The 15,449-nt window shown below is 51.3% G+C and overlaps 1 protein-coding gene across 1 annotated transcript in view; it reads left to right on the top strand.

The window, feature by feature from the left end:
- LOC141148137 (integrin alpha-M-like) overlaps nt 1–13,196 on the top strand; it is a 102,712-nt gene extending 89,516 nt beyond the window's left edge. Inside the window, exons 25-30 of the mRNA XM_073635321.1 lie at nt 4,967–5,074; nt 5,530–5,613; nt 5,863–5,976; nt 6,419–6,511; nt 6,643–6,753; nt 12,341–13,196. Coding sequence (XP_073491422.1) covers nt 4,967–5,074; nt 5,530–5,613; nt 5,863–5,976; nt 6,419–6,511; nt 6,643–6,753; nt 12,341–12,451 — 621 coding nt within the window. The 3' untranslated portion in view covers nt 12,452–13,196. The remainder of the gene's footprint in view (nt 1–4,966; nt 5,075–5,529; nt 5,614–5,862; nt 5,977–6,418; nt 6,512–6,642; nt 6,754–12,340) is intronic.
- The last annotated feature ends 2,253 nt before the right edge of the window (nt 13,197–15,449 follow it).

Raw genomic sequence — 15,449 nt, 5'->3', positions numbered from 1 at the left:
ATCCTCATCAGCACGTGGCCATGGGACACGCTTGGCCTTTTTTTCGGCAGCTGGCCATGTTGAGCCGCAACATGCGGAAGACTTGGTCGAGTGGATGACCAAGCCGTCCTCATCCTCCTCATCCTCTCTCACCCATGCCCAGGGTGCTTTGTCTGGCAAAGCAGCGGCCTCTTCCCTCAGCTCAATGTCATCAGTGACTCCTTCCCTAGCTCCACCATGTCCTCATGAGGATTCCCTCGAACTGTTTGACCACAGTGTTGGGTACATGCTCCAGGAGGATGCCCAGCGTTTGGAAGGCTCTGATGACGATACTGAGCTCGATGAAGGCAGTAACATGAGCGCGGACAGAGGGGGTGCCCAAGAAGGACAGCAATCTGGCAGTCATGCTCCCCCTGCTGCAGCATACTGCCAGGTTTGCTCCAGTGATGAGGAGGGAGGGGATGATGAGGTCACTGACTCAACGTGGGTGCCTGATAGGAGAGAGGAGGAGGAGGAGGAGGAGGAGGAGGAGGAGGAGGAGGAGGAGGAGGCGGCAGCACATCACCAACGAGGCAGGATGCCCTCCAGGGGCCAGCCTAAGGGCAGCACATTGACTGCATCACACCCCAAAGCTCCACATGTGCAGGGCGCTGCAGTCTCTGCGCGTTATTCAAAAAGTTCTTTGGTGTGGGCCTTTTTTGAGACGAGTGCATCAGATCGCACCGCTGCTATTTGCAACATATGTCTCAAGCGTATCTCGCGTGGCCAAAATATCTCCCGCTTGGGTACCACATGCTTGACCAGACATATGTTGACCTGCCATGCAGTTCGTTGGCAAGCGTATCTAAAAGACCCACACCAAAGAACAAAGAGGATCTCTCCTTGCTCCTCATCAGCTGAGATTTCCAACCCCACTAGACCTTCAGTCCTCTCTGAGACCTGCAGTGAGAGGAATGAAGGTGTAGAATTAGGTGTGTCACAGCCAAGTACTTGTGGGCAATCTGCTTTTGGTACACCGACGTCAGATTGTACCAGGCAAATTTCCCTGCCCCAGCTGCTGCACCGCCGAAAGAAGTTTGCTCCCAGCCATCCACATGCCCAGCGGTTGAATGCTAGCTTGGCAAAATTGCTAGCACTTCAACTGCTGCCTTTTCAGTTGGTAGACTCTGCCCCCTTCCGTGAGTTTGTGGAATGTGCGGTTCCTCAGTGGCAGGTACCCAAACGCCACTTTTTCTCACGGAAGGCGATTCCGGCTCTCTACCGGCATGTGGAAGGCAATGTCCATGCCTCGCTGGACAGGGCGGTCAGCGGTAAGGTGCATATTACCGCTGACTCATGGTCCAGCAGGCATGGACAGGGACGTTACCTAAGTTTCACGGCGCATTGGGTGACTCTGCTGGCAGCTGGGAAGGATGCAGGACAAGGTGCAGTAGTGTTGGAGGTTGTTCCGCCACCACGCCTCCAAAATGCTGATTGTGACACACCTCTCTCCTCCACCCCCTCCTCTTCTTCTTCCTCCATGGCCTCTTCCTCGGAACCAGCGGTGCTCCGTAGGCGTTCAAGGGGCTACGCAAGTACGCAGGCCAAAAGATGCCATGCGGTGCTTGAGCTGGTGTGCTTGGGGGACAGGAGCCACACTGGGGCAGAGGTTCTGTCAGCTCTGCAGGGGCAGGTTCAGAGGTGGTTGACGCCACGCCAACTTAAGGCAGGAATGGTGGTTTGCGACAATGGCACCAACCTCCTCTCTGCCCTCCGACAGGGACAAATGACCCATGTGCCCTGTTTGGCTCACGTCCTTAACTTGGTGGTGCAGCGGTTCTTGGGCAGGTACCCGGGCTTACAGGATGTCCTGAGGCAGGCCAGGAAAGTCTGTGTGCATTTCCGCCGGTCATATAATGCCAGTGCTCGGCTGACGGACCTCCAAAAGGAGTTTAACCTGCCCAAGAACCGCCTAATCTGTGACATGCCCACCAGGTGGAACTCAACGTTGGCCATGCTGCAGCGGCTGCACACGCAGCAGAGGGCCATAAATGAGTACCTGTGCGACTATGGCACCAGGACAGGGTCAGGGGAGCTTGGTTTTTTTTCCCCACGCCAGTGGGCCATGATCAGGGATGCATGCACTGTCCTGTCACCATTCGAGGAGGCCACGAGGATGGTGAGCAGTGACAGTGCATGCATCAGTGACACTGTCCCCCTTGTCCACCTGTTGGAGCACACGCTGCGTGGAATAATGGACAGGGCACTTGAGGCAGAACAGAGGCAGGAAGAGGAGGACTTCCTTAGCTCTCAAGGCCCCCTTTATCCAGACAGTGTTCCTGCGTGCCCGCCGATCACACAGGAAGAGGACGAGGAGGAAGAGGAGGAGGAGGAAGATTGTGTCAGTATGGAGGTGGAGCCTGGCACTCAGCATCAGCAGCAGTCTTTAAGGGATCAGTCCCAAGAAACACATGGACTTGTACGTGGCTGGGAGGAGGTGGCTGCGGACCATGTCGTTCTTAGTGACCCAGAGGACTCCGGACCGAATGCCTCAGCAAACCTACGCTGCATGGCCTCCCTGATCCTGCAAAGCCTGCGTAAGGATCCTCGTATTCGTGGTATCAAGGAGAAGGACCAATACTGGCTGGCAACCCTCCTTGATCCACGTTACAAGGGTAAGGTTGCGGACCTTATCTTGCCATCGCAGAGGGAGCAGAGGATGAAACATCTTCGGGAGGCCTTGCAGAAAGGTCTGTGCAACGCGTTCCCAGAGACTGGGAGGTTACAAACTCCTGTTTCTGGACAACGTGTTGCTGAGGCTTCGGTCAGTCAAAGAAGGAGCGGTGGAGAAGGTGGCCGTCTGACCGATGCGTTCAGACAATTTTTTGGTCCGCAGCCCCAAGGTATGATCGGTTCCAGCAACCATCGCCAGCGTCTGTTTTACATGGTGCAGGAATACCTAGGGGCAAGATCAGACTTGGACACCTTTCCCACCGAAAATCCTCTGGGTTACTGGGTCTTGAGGATGGATCACTGGCCAGAGCTTGCACAGTATGCAATTGAGCTACTGGCCTGTCCTGCATCCAGCGTTCTTTCGGAACGCACATTCAGTGCTGCTGGAGGCGTGGTAACCGATCACAGGGTGCGTCTGTCCACCGACTCGGTCGATTGGCTGACCTTCATAAAAATGAATGAGTCTTGGATCACCACCAGCTACCAAGCACCTGATGCTGATGTAACCGAATAATTTTTTTTGAAATCTCAGATCCCTTCAAAGACTGCCTATGCTGATGCTGAGTGACTATCCCTGAGTAATTATCCTCTTCCTCCTCAATCATCACGCTGATAGCTTGTTGCAGTGTTGTGGCACCAGCACCAGTGCCTAAGGCCCAATTTTTCTGCCCCTGTCTAACAGGGGCGTGTAATTACAATTTTTGATGCAATACTTTGCAGCAGGGCTCGTTCCTGCGTTCCAACTAGAGTGTCTGTGAGGGGTTGCAGTGTTGTGGCACCAGCACCAGTGCCTAAGGCCCAATTTTTCTGCCCCTGTCTAACAGGGGCGTGTAATTACAATTTTTGAAGCAATAATTTGCAGCAGGGCTCGTTCCTGCGTTCCAACTAGAGTGTCTGTGAGGGGTTGCAGTGTTGTGGCACCAGCACCAGTGCCTAAGGCCCAATTTTTCTGCCCCTGTCTAACAGGGGCGTGTAATTACAATTTTTGAAGCAATAATTTGCAGCAGGGCTCGTTCCTGCGTTCCAACTAGAGTGTCTGTGAGGGGTTGCAGTGTTGTGGCACCAGCACCAGTGCCTAAGGCCTAATTTTTCAGCTCCTGTTCAACAGGGGCATGTAATTACAATTCTTGATCTAATATTTCACAGCAGGGCCCTGTGAGGGCTTACAGTGTTGTGGCCACAGCAACACCTAAGGCCCAAATTTCTGCTGAGTATATAGGGCAGGACCCTACTTTCAAACATCTAACTTACAAACGACTCCTACTTGCAAACGGAAGGAGACAACAGGAAGTGAGATAAAATCTACCCCTAGGAAGGGAAATTCTCTCCTGTAAGAGTTAATATGGGAAAACAAGTTCTCCTTTCCACTGATGCTTTCCAATCCTTGTTCCACAAAAAAACCCAAATTTTCAAAAAACATTTTTCATTGGGACAAAAAAGTGAGGTGAAATCTTCTGAAGAGGAGGAAAGACAGCAAAACAAATGTCACAGGGGTGATAACCCTTCCCTATGTTTTCCAAAAAGCTTAGAAAAGATTTTTTGGCTGGAGCTAAACACGTTAAAAATGTTCAAAATTACAAACAGATTCTACTTAACAACAAACCTACAGTCCCTGTCTTGTTTGCACCGCCTGTATACTGCTGTTCAGAGTATATAGGGCCTGGTGGCCCCACACCTTTCCTTATTTTAATTTGGGTGCGGGGTTCCCCTTAATATCCATACAAGACCCAAAGGGACTGGTAATGGACTGGGGGGTACCCATGCCGTTTGTCTCACTGATTTTCATCCATATTGCCATGACCCGACATGACATTAAACCCGCAAGCAGTTTTAAATGAGATTTTTTCCTTTAAAAATGACATTTGGTGCAGGGACTGTTCTAAACATGGGAAACACGCGTCACTTTACAGGCATACTATAGACACCCCCCAGGTACGATATTTAAAGGAATATTTCACTTTTTTTTTTTTACTTTAAGCATCATTAAAATCACTGCTCCTGAAAAAACGGCCGTTTTTAAAAGTTTTTTTTGCATTGATACATGTCCCCTGGGGTAGGACCCGGGTCCCCAAACCCTTTTTAGGACAATACCATGCAAATTAGCCTTTAAAATGAGCACTTTTGATTTCGAACGTTCGAGTCCCATAGACGTCAATGGGGTTCTAACGTTCGTGCGAACTTTCGGTCCGTTCGCGGGTTCTGGTGCGAACCGAACCGGGGGGTGTTCGGCTCATCCCTAATCCTGATGTGTGTTGTCCCTTTGTGTCTCTTACAGGTCAATAATCTGGGTCAGCGCAGCCTTCCCCTCACCGTCATCTTCCACCTCCCAACAAGGCTGGGGGAGGCCTCAGTCTGGGAGAAGATTAGCATCAGCAGTTCCGAGGTAACACACCCCATGTGGCTCTGACCTGGTGTCTTCTACTGTGTCCTTCATACTGAATCTTCTCTGAAACCTGGCTGGGCACAGACCAGCCTCGAGTAAATATCTGATTTTCATTTTTTGTCATCAAAGATCATTTCCGACAACTTTTGTTCCGCTCATTTTCTTCAGAGGGTTTAGAACACAAATCACAGAGATGATGGTGTGGAGCACTCAGGGTGCGATCCCTCAGCTCCCTGATCTGGATGGGAACAGAAAGTGTAGCTGAATGGCTTATTGTGGGCTCAGAGCTCAGGATGAATGGGCCATGCAGCATTGTAGCTGCACAGAGCCTTCTCCATGGACTGATGTCCCTTCCCGGAGATCTGAGAACACTCAATGTAATAAGATGATAAGATGAAATCACAGATCTTCAACTTTTACCATCTCACCGTTTCCTCTCACATCTTTCACCCCAGCCAGAGGTCACCAGCTGTACTATGAAGGAAGCAACAGAAGGAGCCAAGAACGCCGGGGAAATTATAAACAAGAGTCCAGTCTTTGTAAGTGTCCATGATCTGATCAACCAATCCACATGACCGAAGAGTCACCAGAACCTCCAACATAAGGGCGTGACTTCTGTCTACCGTCCACTTTATCAATGCCCAATACTTCTCAATATACATACATAGGGTGCCCGGGGTCTCTCTTTATATAATGACATAGGGTGCCCGGGGTCTTTATATATAATGAGATAGGGTGCCTGGGTTTCTCTGTATAATGACATGGGGTTTCCTTGGTTCTATCCTCAGAACTGCTCCGTTGGTTGGTGTGTCAGAGCGGAGTGTCAGATACGGCAACTGGAGGCTCAGCATTCAATGATCTTCACTATCAATGGAACTGTGACTAAAAACTGGACTACACAGGTAGGTACACTTTCCACACACAGGTAGGTACACTGTCCACACACAGGTAGGTACACGGTCCACACACTAGTAGGTGAAATTTCCACACACAGGTAGGTACACTGTCCACACACAGGTAGGTACACTGTCCACACACTAGTAGGTGAAGTTTCCACACACAGGTAGGTACACTGTCCACACACAGGTAGGTACACTTTCCACACACTAGTAGGTGAACTTTCCACACACGGGTAGGTGCACTGTCCACACACAGGTAGGTACACTATCCACGCACACTCATGTGTACACTCGATCAGGAAATCGCTACAGACAGGTAGGTACACTGAGATAGACATGCTGTGAATACAGGTAGGTACAATCCATTCAGAAAGGCAAATACACTCTGCACACAGGTAAGTACACAGTGTGCACAGGTATATACACCTTTTTCCTTCTATTGCAGACGGAGCGGAATAAAATCTCCCTACAGAGCTGGGCAGAGATTGTATATGATACCCGGACCTACCATCAGAGCCAAAACTTCACCCGAACCCAGGTACCATCCATTCATCCAACTATCCATCCACTTATCCCTCCACCCAATCATGACTGGTTCTCTTTAGATGATCACCATTTTCTCCTCAGCATGCTCAGAACTGTGTCTGTAATCTCTGTTATCTCCCGCAGGCTCAGACGGTGCTGGAAATTCCCACCAAGTACAATTATGTCCCCATTATAATCGGGAGCAGTGTGGGGGGGCTGGTCCTGCTGGCCCTCATAACGGCTGGATTGTACAAGGTAAGTAGTTGCACACGGGGAGCAGACATAGGACAATCAGAAGAAAGTCTGCCGAGCAGTGACAGTGATGGACTGTGTCAGAGTTGTATGTGGGCGATGGACGGTGTCGGAGTTGTATGTGGGCGATGGACGGTGTCGGAGTTGTATGTGGGCGATGGACGGTGTCGGAGTTGTATGTGGGCGATGGACGGTGTCGGAGTTGTATGTGGGCGATGGACGGTGTCGGAGTTGTATGTGGGCGTGGGCGATGGACGGTGTCGGAGTTGTATGTGGGCGTGGGCGATGGACGGTGTCGGAGTTGTATGTGGGTGATGGATGGTGTCGGAGTTGTATGTGGGCGATGGATGGTGTCGGAGTTGTATGTGGGCGATGGATGGTGTCGGAGTTGTATGTGGGCGATGGATGTGTCGGAGTTGTATGTGGGCGATGGACGGTGTCGGAGTTGTATGTGGGCGTGGGCGATGGACGGTGTCGGAGTTGTATGTGGGCGTGGGCGATGGACGGTGTCGGAGTTGTATGTGGGTGATGGATGGTGTCGGAGTTGTATGTGGGCGATGGATGGTGTCGGAGTTGTATGTGGGCGATGGATGGTGTCGGAGTTGTATGTGGGCGATGGACGGTGTCGGAGTTGTATGTGGGCGATGGACGGTGTCGGAGTTGTATGTGGGCGATGGACGGTGTCGGAGTTGTATGTGGGCGATGGACGGTGTCGGAGTTGTATGTGGGCGATGGACGGTGTCGGAGTTGTATGTGGGCGTGGGCGATGGACGGTGTCGGAGTTGTATGTGGGCGTGGGCGATGGACGGTGTCGGAGTTGTATGTGGGTGATGGATGGTGTCGGAGTTGTATGTGGGCGATGGATGGTGTCGGAGTTGTATGTGGGCGATGGATGGTGTCGGAGTTGTATGTGGGCGATGGATGTGTCGGAGTTGTATGTGGGCGATGGACGGTGTCGGAGTTGTATGTGGGCGTGGGCGATGGACGGTGTCGGAGTTGTATGTGGGTGATGGATGGTGTCGGAGTTGTATGTGGGCGATGGATGGTGTCGGAGTTGTATGTGGGCGATGGATGGTGTCGGAGTTGTATGTGGGCGATGGATGTGTCGGAGTTGTATGTGGGCGATGGATGGTGTCGGAGTTGTATGTGGGCGATGGACGGTGTCGGAGTTGTATGTGGGCGTGGGCGATGGATGGTGTCGGAGTTGTATGTGGACGATGGACGGTGTCGGAGTTGTATGTGGATGATGGACGGTGTCGGAGTTGTATGTGGGTGATGGATGGTGTCGGAGTTGTATGTGGGCGATGGACGGTGTCGGAGTTGTATATGGGGGATGGACGGTGTCGGAGTTGTATGTGGGTGAACACTAGCCCTACTACTAAATCTAACACTAACCCCACCACTAACAGTAACTGTGACGGAAACCACCCAGCACCCCATTTGGGTGCTTCCGTCAGTATACAGCTTCCTCCAGTCTGTCACACAGAATTTATATACTACGCAATCAGGTGAGGCTGATCACATTATCGTATGCAAAGGCAACTGCGTACAGGAATATATTTAACATAACGAAGGGACAGCCAACAAACAGTAAACATTAAAGTACTTAAACAACTAGCCACCTAGATGACTCAGTGCCCACCCAGACTATTCGGCACCAAGCCCACCACCCTAAATACAAAGTACAATACACATTATTATAAGCATAAACATCCCCCAATGTTTGAATAACAAGGTACAGTGGTCACAATATCAATCACCTCTGCAAGAGATGATCAGACAGACAAACAATAGGCGACTCAATTAGCACAATTAACAATGAGTGAAAGACATGTAGGAGGCACAATATGGAGAGACCTACTTACACTAAACACATGATAGTAGGAGACCCCAGACAAGTGGCTTGAGCTGATGATATTAACTTGTGCTATGAGTCTCATAGTATGAAGCAGTCATTGTTGGTAATGGGGCATCTAGGCCCTAAACATGGATCCCGGACCTAGATTCCACACGTCTGTGTATTTTGGGGAGACATGAACTTGAATCAGAAACAAGACCCCTCCAAGGGTCCCCTAGGCATACATCTCCCAAAGAGTAGTGTTCCCTTAAAAGCAAGGGCCTATAGTCAGTGGGCCAGAGGCCACCCTGCAGTCCCCTTCAAAAGTCCCTGTCCTGGCTAGGTCTGTCACATTTCTCCCCTATCCAAAGTCAGCTAACAAGGTCCCAGACCTCCACCTGGTCTGGACATACGTTAGTCGGGCAGAGTGAACTCACAGAGTTGGTCCACATGATTTCCATTCTTGGCTGCAGGGAATAGTTGTCATCAGTATGTGCGGAACAGAGGTTGTGGAATCTCTGTTCAGCTGCCAGCACTTCAGCTGGGTGGTCTTTACCGTTCCAGGGCTCGGTCTGCTGCTGAGGAGAGGGGCCAATTTTCCAGCTCCCTAAAACCGTGGAGACACTGTAGGTGCTAGGTAGAGGCCAGCGGCGCTCTGCCCTGTTGCCAGCGCTTTAGCTGGGAGTAGGAGCTTCACTTTATCAGCTTGTCACTAGGGAGATGGGCCACATGCCCCGGTTCCCTGGAACTCCAGAGTTATTGCCGGTGCTGAGATAATTTATTATAAATTCAGGGGCATACAGGACACTGTGGCAGAAAGTACAGGCAATCAGCTAACGCGTTTGGCACTATGCTACGTGCTTACTCATAGTTGCCAGTGCTGGGCAGAGGTTGGTAGCAGTCTGCCCTGATGCCAGCGCTCCTGCTGGGGACCCGACATCATCTTTTCCGGCTAACTGTTGGGGAGGGAGACCTGCTTCCATTACTCCCAGACTGTGGATCTGCCATTGGGGAGATGAGCTGGCTGCTCCATCTCCCATACCCTCATCTGGCTGCTGGGATGACATTTCTCTGGTACTGTCCCCCAGATCCTTGCTGGGGAGGGAAGACAGTTTCCTCCTCCCTGGCTGACTGTTGGGGAGGGAGGACAGCTTCTTCCACTCCCAGACTGTGGATCTGCTGCTGGGGAGGTGAGCCGGTTGCTCCATCTCCTGGATTCCTGCTGTGGAGCAAGGATGACTCCTGAGTCACTACACTGCCATTGGGGAGGGAGGATGACCACTTCCTCTCCCTTCTCCCTCTAGATCCTGATATGCTGCTGGGGAGTGACCACCACCTTCTCACCCTGGGCCTCTGTAACCGCTGCGGGTGCAGGGCAGAGGTCTTGGACCCTCTGTCTGGTTGCCGGCGCTTCAGCTGGAGAAGTTTGTTGTAACTTCACAGATGCTGCTAGCATGAAATCCCATGTCCCTGTGAGTGGCGGGGGGAGAAAGGCTGGCTGCCTCTTCTCTCAAGAAGGCTAAAGCTGCTGTTAGTGCGGGGCAGAGCTTAGTGATGTTCTGCCCTGATACCAGCTCTTCTGCTGGGAAGTAAACTGAAAAGTCGATGGCCTTGCACAAATCCTTCAGGGCCACCGATTGTTGTATACAGAGGTCAACAGTGCCATGCCTCCATGCCAGCTTTTCTGCTGGAGGCTCACCAGGTTGTTCTCAGGAGAAAATTCTATTAAATCCCCAGTCTCTGGAGCTGGTGACTGGGGATAGAGGTTCACCATCTCTTCTCCCTGGAGCCACTGAAGGTGCTGGGCAGAGGTTGGCAATGTTCTGCGCCGATGCCAGCCTGTTGAAAGTTTAATAAATGTAACATCCTCAGATGAAAAGTCAATTAAATCCATATTTTCTGTGATCTGTGGCTGGGGAGCGAGGATGGCTTCCTCTCCTCCCTGATACTTGAACTGCTGCTAGGGGGAAAAGCTGGCTGCTCCATCTCCCGTACCCTTTATCCGGCTGCTGGACAGATGCATTCCTCCATCCAAGCTCGTCCTGTGCAGAAACAGGTTCATCAAAGTATGTCAAAACCTGCTGCTTCTGCCACAAGAGTCCCGCTTCCATAGCTACAAGTAGAGATGGGCTGTTGGCTGGTACTTCTGGATAGTCCCAGGCAAAGGGAGCCCAGCCCTGCTGCTGAGCAGAGTCTAGCAGCCATCTGTAGGCGATCTCCAGTTTCCATTCCTGATGCCCAGTGCACTTCAGAGATGGTCAGCATCTGTTCTCAGTATGCCATAATTTCCTCCAACCACCACTCCAGATTGCTCCCAAAGTCAGGGTCCCCTGACAGCTTCCCGTACAACAGCTCCTGGCCGCCATAGCCAAAGCCTTCCGTTTGGCTGTCGTCCGCTGTCCAAGAGCACGCTTAGGATAAATGCCACGGGAGGACTCTGTAGCTATCGTCCTAACTGCATCTTCACCTGGACCAGCCTACTTAGCTCAGTTGTCTGTTCCACGTGCGGTCATTCTCCCAAAAACAGCACCCACAATCCACACTGCGACCAGTACCTGACTCTTGGGTGGAGAAGAGAATTTTTCCCGGGCAGCTTTTCCCTGCTCTCTGTCCAGCTCTTCCTTCCAGAGTTGCCGGCGGACAGAGTCATACCATCCCAGCAGGACCTGCATTGGCACTGGTCTTCTGTGCTTCAGCTGCATTTCTTGCACTCTCCTTACAAATTCCTCTTCCATGGCGGCTGGTATTTGTACCTCTCCTCTTCTGCTAACCGGATCTCAGAGCCCGGTGGTGGTTTGGGTGTCCCAGACTTCAGAAAGCATACCATTGTTTGCCAGCAAATGTGACAGAACAATACATCACCCCGCTTAGATGTTTCCGTCAGTATACAGCTTCTTTCAGTCTGGACATAGGAACCAGATATTATATCTGAGCATACAAGACTAGCCGACAACAGTTTGTATGAGAACTGGAACTGTTTATTGAAAACTCACACAGAATCTATATACTAACACTGACCCTAGTTCTTACCCCAACACTGGCCTTAGTTCTTACCCCAACACTGACCCTAGTTCTTACCCTAACACTGACCTTAGTTCTCACCCTAACACTGACCTTAGTTCTCACCCTAACACTGACCTTAGTTCTTACCCTAACACCGACCCTAGTTCTTACCCTAACACTGACCTTTGTTCTTACCCTAACACCGACCCTAGTTCTTACCCTAACACCGACCTTAGTTCTTACCCTAACACTGACCTTAGTTCTTACCCTAACACTGACCCTAATGCTAACCCTAACACTGACCTTAGTTCTTACCCTAACACTGACCCTAATGCTAACCCTAACACTGACTCTAATGATGATGCTGCATGAGAAGTGGGCCAATGGGGGTCCAACTCTTCCATAGTCTATCCAAAACTTAATAAGGTTTTGGCTGGCGTTGCATTGCACGGTATTTCTTCAAAGTAGCCAATCACTATCAAGTGTAGGTGGAGCTTGTAAAAATGACACCCCCCCTCCATGGTTAGGGTAGCGGAGATCAATGGTGATCTGCAGAAACCAATGTAAACCTGGTTTCCCTTTGCTGTGGTCAGGTAGATAAGAGATGGGTTGTGATTGGTGGCTGTGAGTACTCCATCATTATGACATCATAAATGGAAATGTGATGATTGTAGAAAGCCGATCCAATATTGTTTTATTTGGCTAATGATGATTTGATCTTTACCCCCATATTGTTTTCTGTCCCTCCAGCTCGGCTTCTTCAAGCGTCAGTATAAGAACATGTTGGAGAATCCAACGGGAGGGCAGGCAGAAAATGACGAGGCGCCTTTGGAGCCCCAAAACGTCGAAGAGACAAACTGAGGAGAGCGCGGGGGCAGACTGCACTGTGGGCGGGGTATCACTGCAATGCTTTTTATGCTTTGCGGCTTGTTAATGAGCCAACTGATTCTTTGCTTTGTCTGCTGATTGGTCAGTGCCTTCTAGTGGGGGGAGCGTCTGTTTTTAACGTGTCCCTCCCTCATCGCCTGCCCATTTATCACACTGTCCAATGAAGAAAGCTGACACAGACATGTGATGGGTGAAGAAAAAACATATTCAATACAATACAGGTCTCCAGTCCTGGAAATACAGAACGTAGCCACACCCCCATACAGTGAGAAGACTTTATACTCATTGGGTGGTGGCAGGACCATAATGGAAGGTTCCGCCCCCCCCCAGGTACAAATCAGCGAATGGTGTATCTAAACTGATATCTGGAAATGCTCAGCACAGAAAAGTTATATTCCTCCCCGAATGTGAATTGGATGGCAGTGATGGCCGCTGTGCGCTCCATAGTATTATTGTGTTCAGGTTATTGAATGTCCTCTTTGTGTCAGAGAGTAGAAGGGGATTAAGAGATCAGGAAAATGGAACATAGAGGTCGGGAGATCAAGGGATCGGGGAAATGGGACATAGAGGTCGGGAGATCAAGGGATCGGGGAAATGGGACATAGAGGTCGGGAGATCAAGGGATCGGGGAAATGGCACATAGAGGTCGGGAGTTCAAGGGATCAGGAAAATGGGACATAGAGGTCGGGAGATCAAGGGAGTGGGAGATTAAGGGAGCGGGAAAGGGGGATCAGGGGAGTGGGAGATTGAGGGAGTGGGAAAGGGGGATCAGGGGAGTGGGAGATTGAGGGGTCAGGAAAGGGGGATCAGGGGAGTGGGAGATTGAGGGAGTGGGAAAGGGGGATCAGGGGAGTGGGAAAGGGGGATCAGGGGAATGGGAGATTAAGGGAGCGGGAAAGGGGGATCAGGGGAGTGGGAAAGGGGGATCAGGGGAATGGGAGATTAAGGGAGCGGGAAAGGGGGATCAGGGGAGTGGGAGATTGAGGGAGTGGGAAAGGGGGATCAGGGGAGTGGGAGATTAAGGGAGCGGGAAAGGGGGATCAGGGGAGAGGGAGATTAAGGGAGCGGGAAAGGGGGATCAGGGGAGTGGGAAAGGGGGATCAGGGGAGAGGGAGATTGAGGGAGCGGGAAAGGGGGATCAGAGGAGTGGGAAAGGGGGATCAGGGGAGAGGGAGATTGAGGGAGTGGGAAAGGGGGATCAGGGGAGAGGGAGATTGAGGGAGTGGGAAAGGGGGATCAGAGGAGTGGGAAAGGGGGATCAGGGGAGAGGGAGATTGAGGGAGTGGGAAAGGGGGATCAGGGGAGTGGGAGATTGAGGGGTCAGGAAAGGGGGATCAGGGGAGTGGGAGATTGAGGGAGTGGGAAAGGGGGATCAGGGGAGTGGGAAAGGGGGATCAGGGGAATGGGAGATTAAGGGAGCGGGAAAGGGGGATCAGGGGAGTGGGAAAGGGGGATCAGGGGAATGGGAGATTAAGGGAGCGGGAAAGGGGGATCAGAGGAGTGGGAAAGGGGGATCAGGGGAGTGGGAGATTGAGGGAGTGGGAAAGGGGGATCAGGGGAGTGGGAGATTAAGGGAGCGGGAAAGGGGGATCAGGGGAGAGGGAGATTAAGGGAGCGGGAAAGGGGGATCAGGGGAGTGGGAAAGGGGGATCAGGGGAGAGGGAGATTGAGGGAGCGGGAAAGGGGGATCAGAGGAGTGGGAAAGGGGGATCAGGGGAGAGGGAGATTGAGGGAGCGGGAAAGGGGGATCAGAGGAGTGGGAAAGGGGGATCAGGGGAGAGGGAGATTGAGGGAGTGGGAAAGGGGGATCAGGGGAGAGGGAGATTGAGGGAGTGGGAAAGGGGGATCAGGGGAGTGGGAGATTGAGGGAGTGGGAAAGGGGGATCAGGGGAGTGGGAGATTGAGGGAGTCTGAAAGGGGGATCAGGGGAGTGGGAGATTGAGGGAGTGGGAAAGGGGGATCAGGGGAGAGGGAGATTGAGGGAGTGGGAAAGGGGGATCAGGGGAGAGGGAGATTGAGGGAGTGGGAAAGGGGGATCAGGGGAATGGGAGATTGAGGGAGTGGGAAAGGGGGATCAGGGGAGTGGGGGATTGAGGGAGCGGGACAGAGAAATCACAGGATCGGGAGACTGAAGGGGTGGGTCAGGAATGGGAAATCGGGGGAAATGAAGGGGAGATTGGAATGAAGTGATCAGGGGGTTGAGGGATCAGAGGCAAAGGACTGAGATGAGAAGGTGGGGAATTGGGGGTTTATTAGCAGGAAAATGGGGTATTGGATGAGGGAGATTGGAGGATTTGGGGAATCAGAAGAAGGGGATTGTAGGAATAAAGGCCAAACATTGGGGGAACATAGGAGGGGGATTCAAGGATTGGAGGCTGGGGAGCGGGGCGAGGATCGGGGGATCAGACAAGATTTATCCAATACAATTCAATAAAACAGCTCAAGTCCTGGAAATAAAGACTGTAGACACATCCCAGTTGCATTATGTAGGGTGATTAGATCTTATAGTCATTGGTTGGTGGCATCCCTTTAGACTTGCATGTTGGCCACTGGATGGTGAAGACTCTATCTGTACATTCTGCTGATGCTTTTGTTTGAGCATGCACGTCTAAAAGGATTCTGGGGTTGTGTTCTCTGATATAATGCTCAGGAATAAACTGATTGATGGCAGGGAAAGCCAATAGCTGTGATAAGTGGACCAACAATAGGACACTGATGTGGCATTGCCGGCACCACCCAGGTCAGCAAAACTCAACTGAAAAACTGAAGGGGACGGGTGGAAAACTGTGGGGGAACAACGACTTCATCCTATCATCTGGAATTACTCCAAGCCATTCAGGCCATTGAGGTTAAATGGAAAATACTGCATTTGGCCTCTAGAGGGAGCATAGTATCACAAGAATTTCCTATAATACTTAGCTCCATCTAGTGGTCAAATGCAATATTTGTTGAAAATCAATGATTTACATTT

This window comes from Aquarana catesbeiana, linkage group LG06, assembly GCF_042186555.1.
Source record: "Aquarana catesbeiana isolate 2022-GZ linkage group LG06, ASM4218655v1, whole genome shotgun sequence".
NCBI classification, from domain to species: Eukaryota; Metazoa; Chordata; class Amphibia; order Anura; family Ranidae; genus Aquarana; species Aquarana catesbeiana.
Note: the sequence above shows the minus strand (reverse complement) of the source record. Positions and strands in the feature narration are given on the sequence as shown.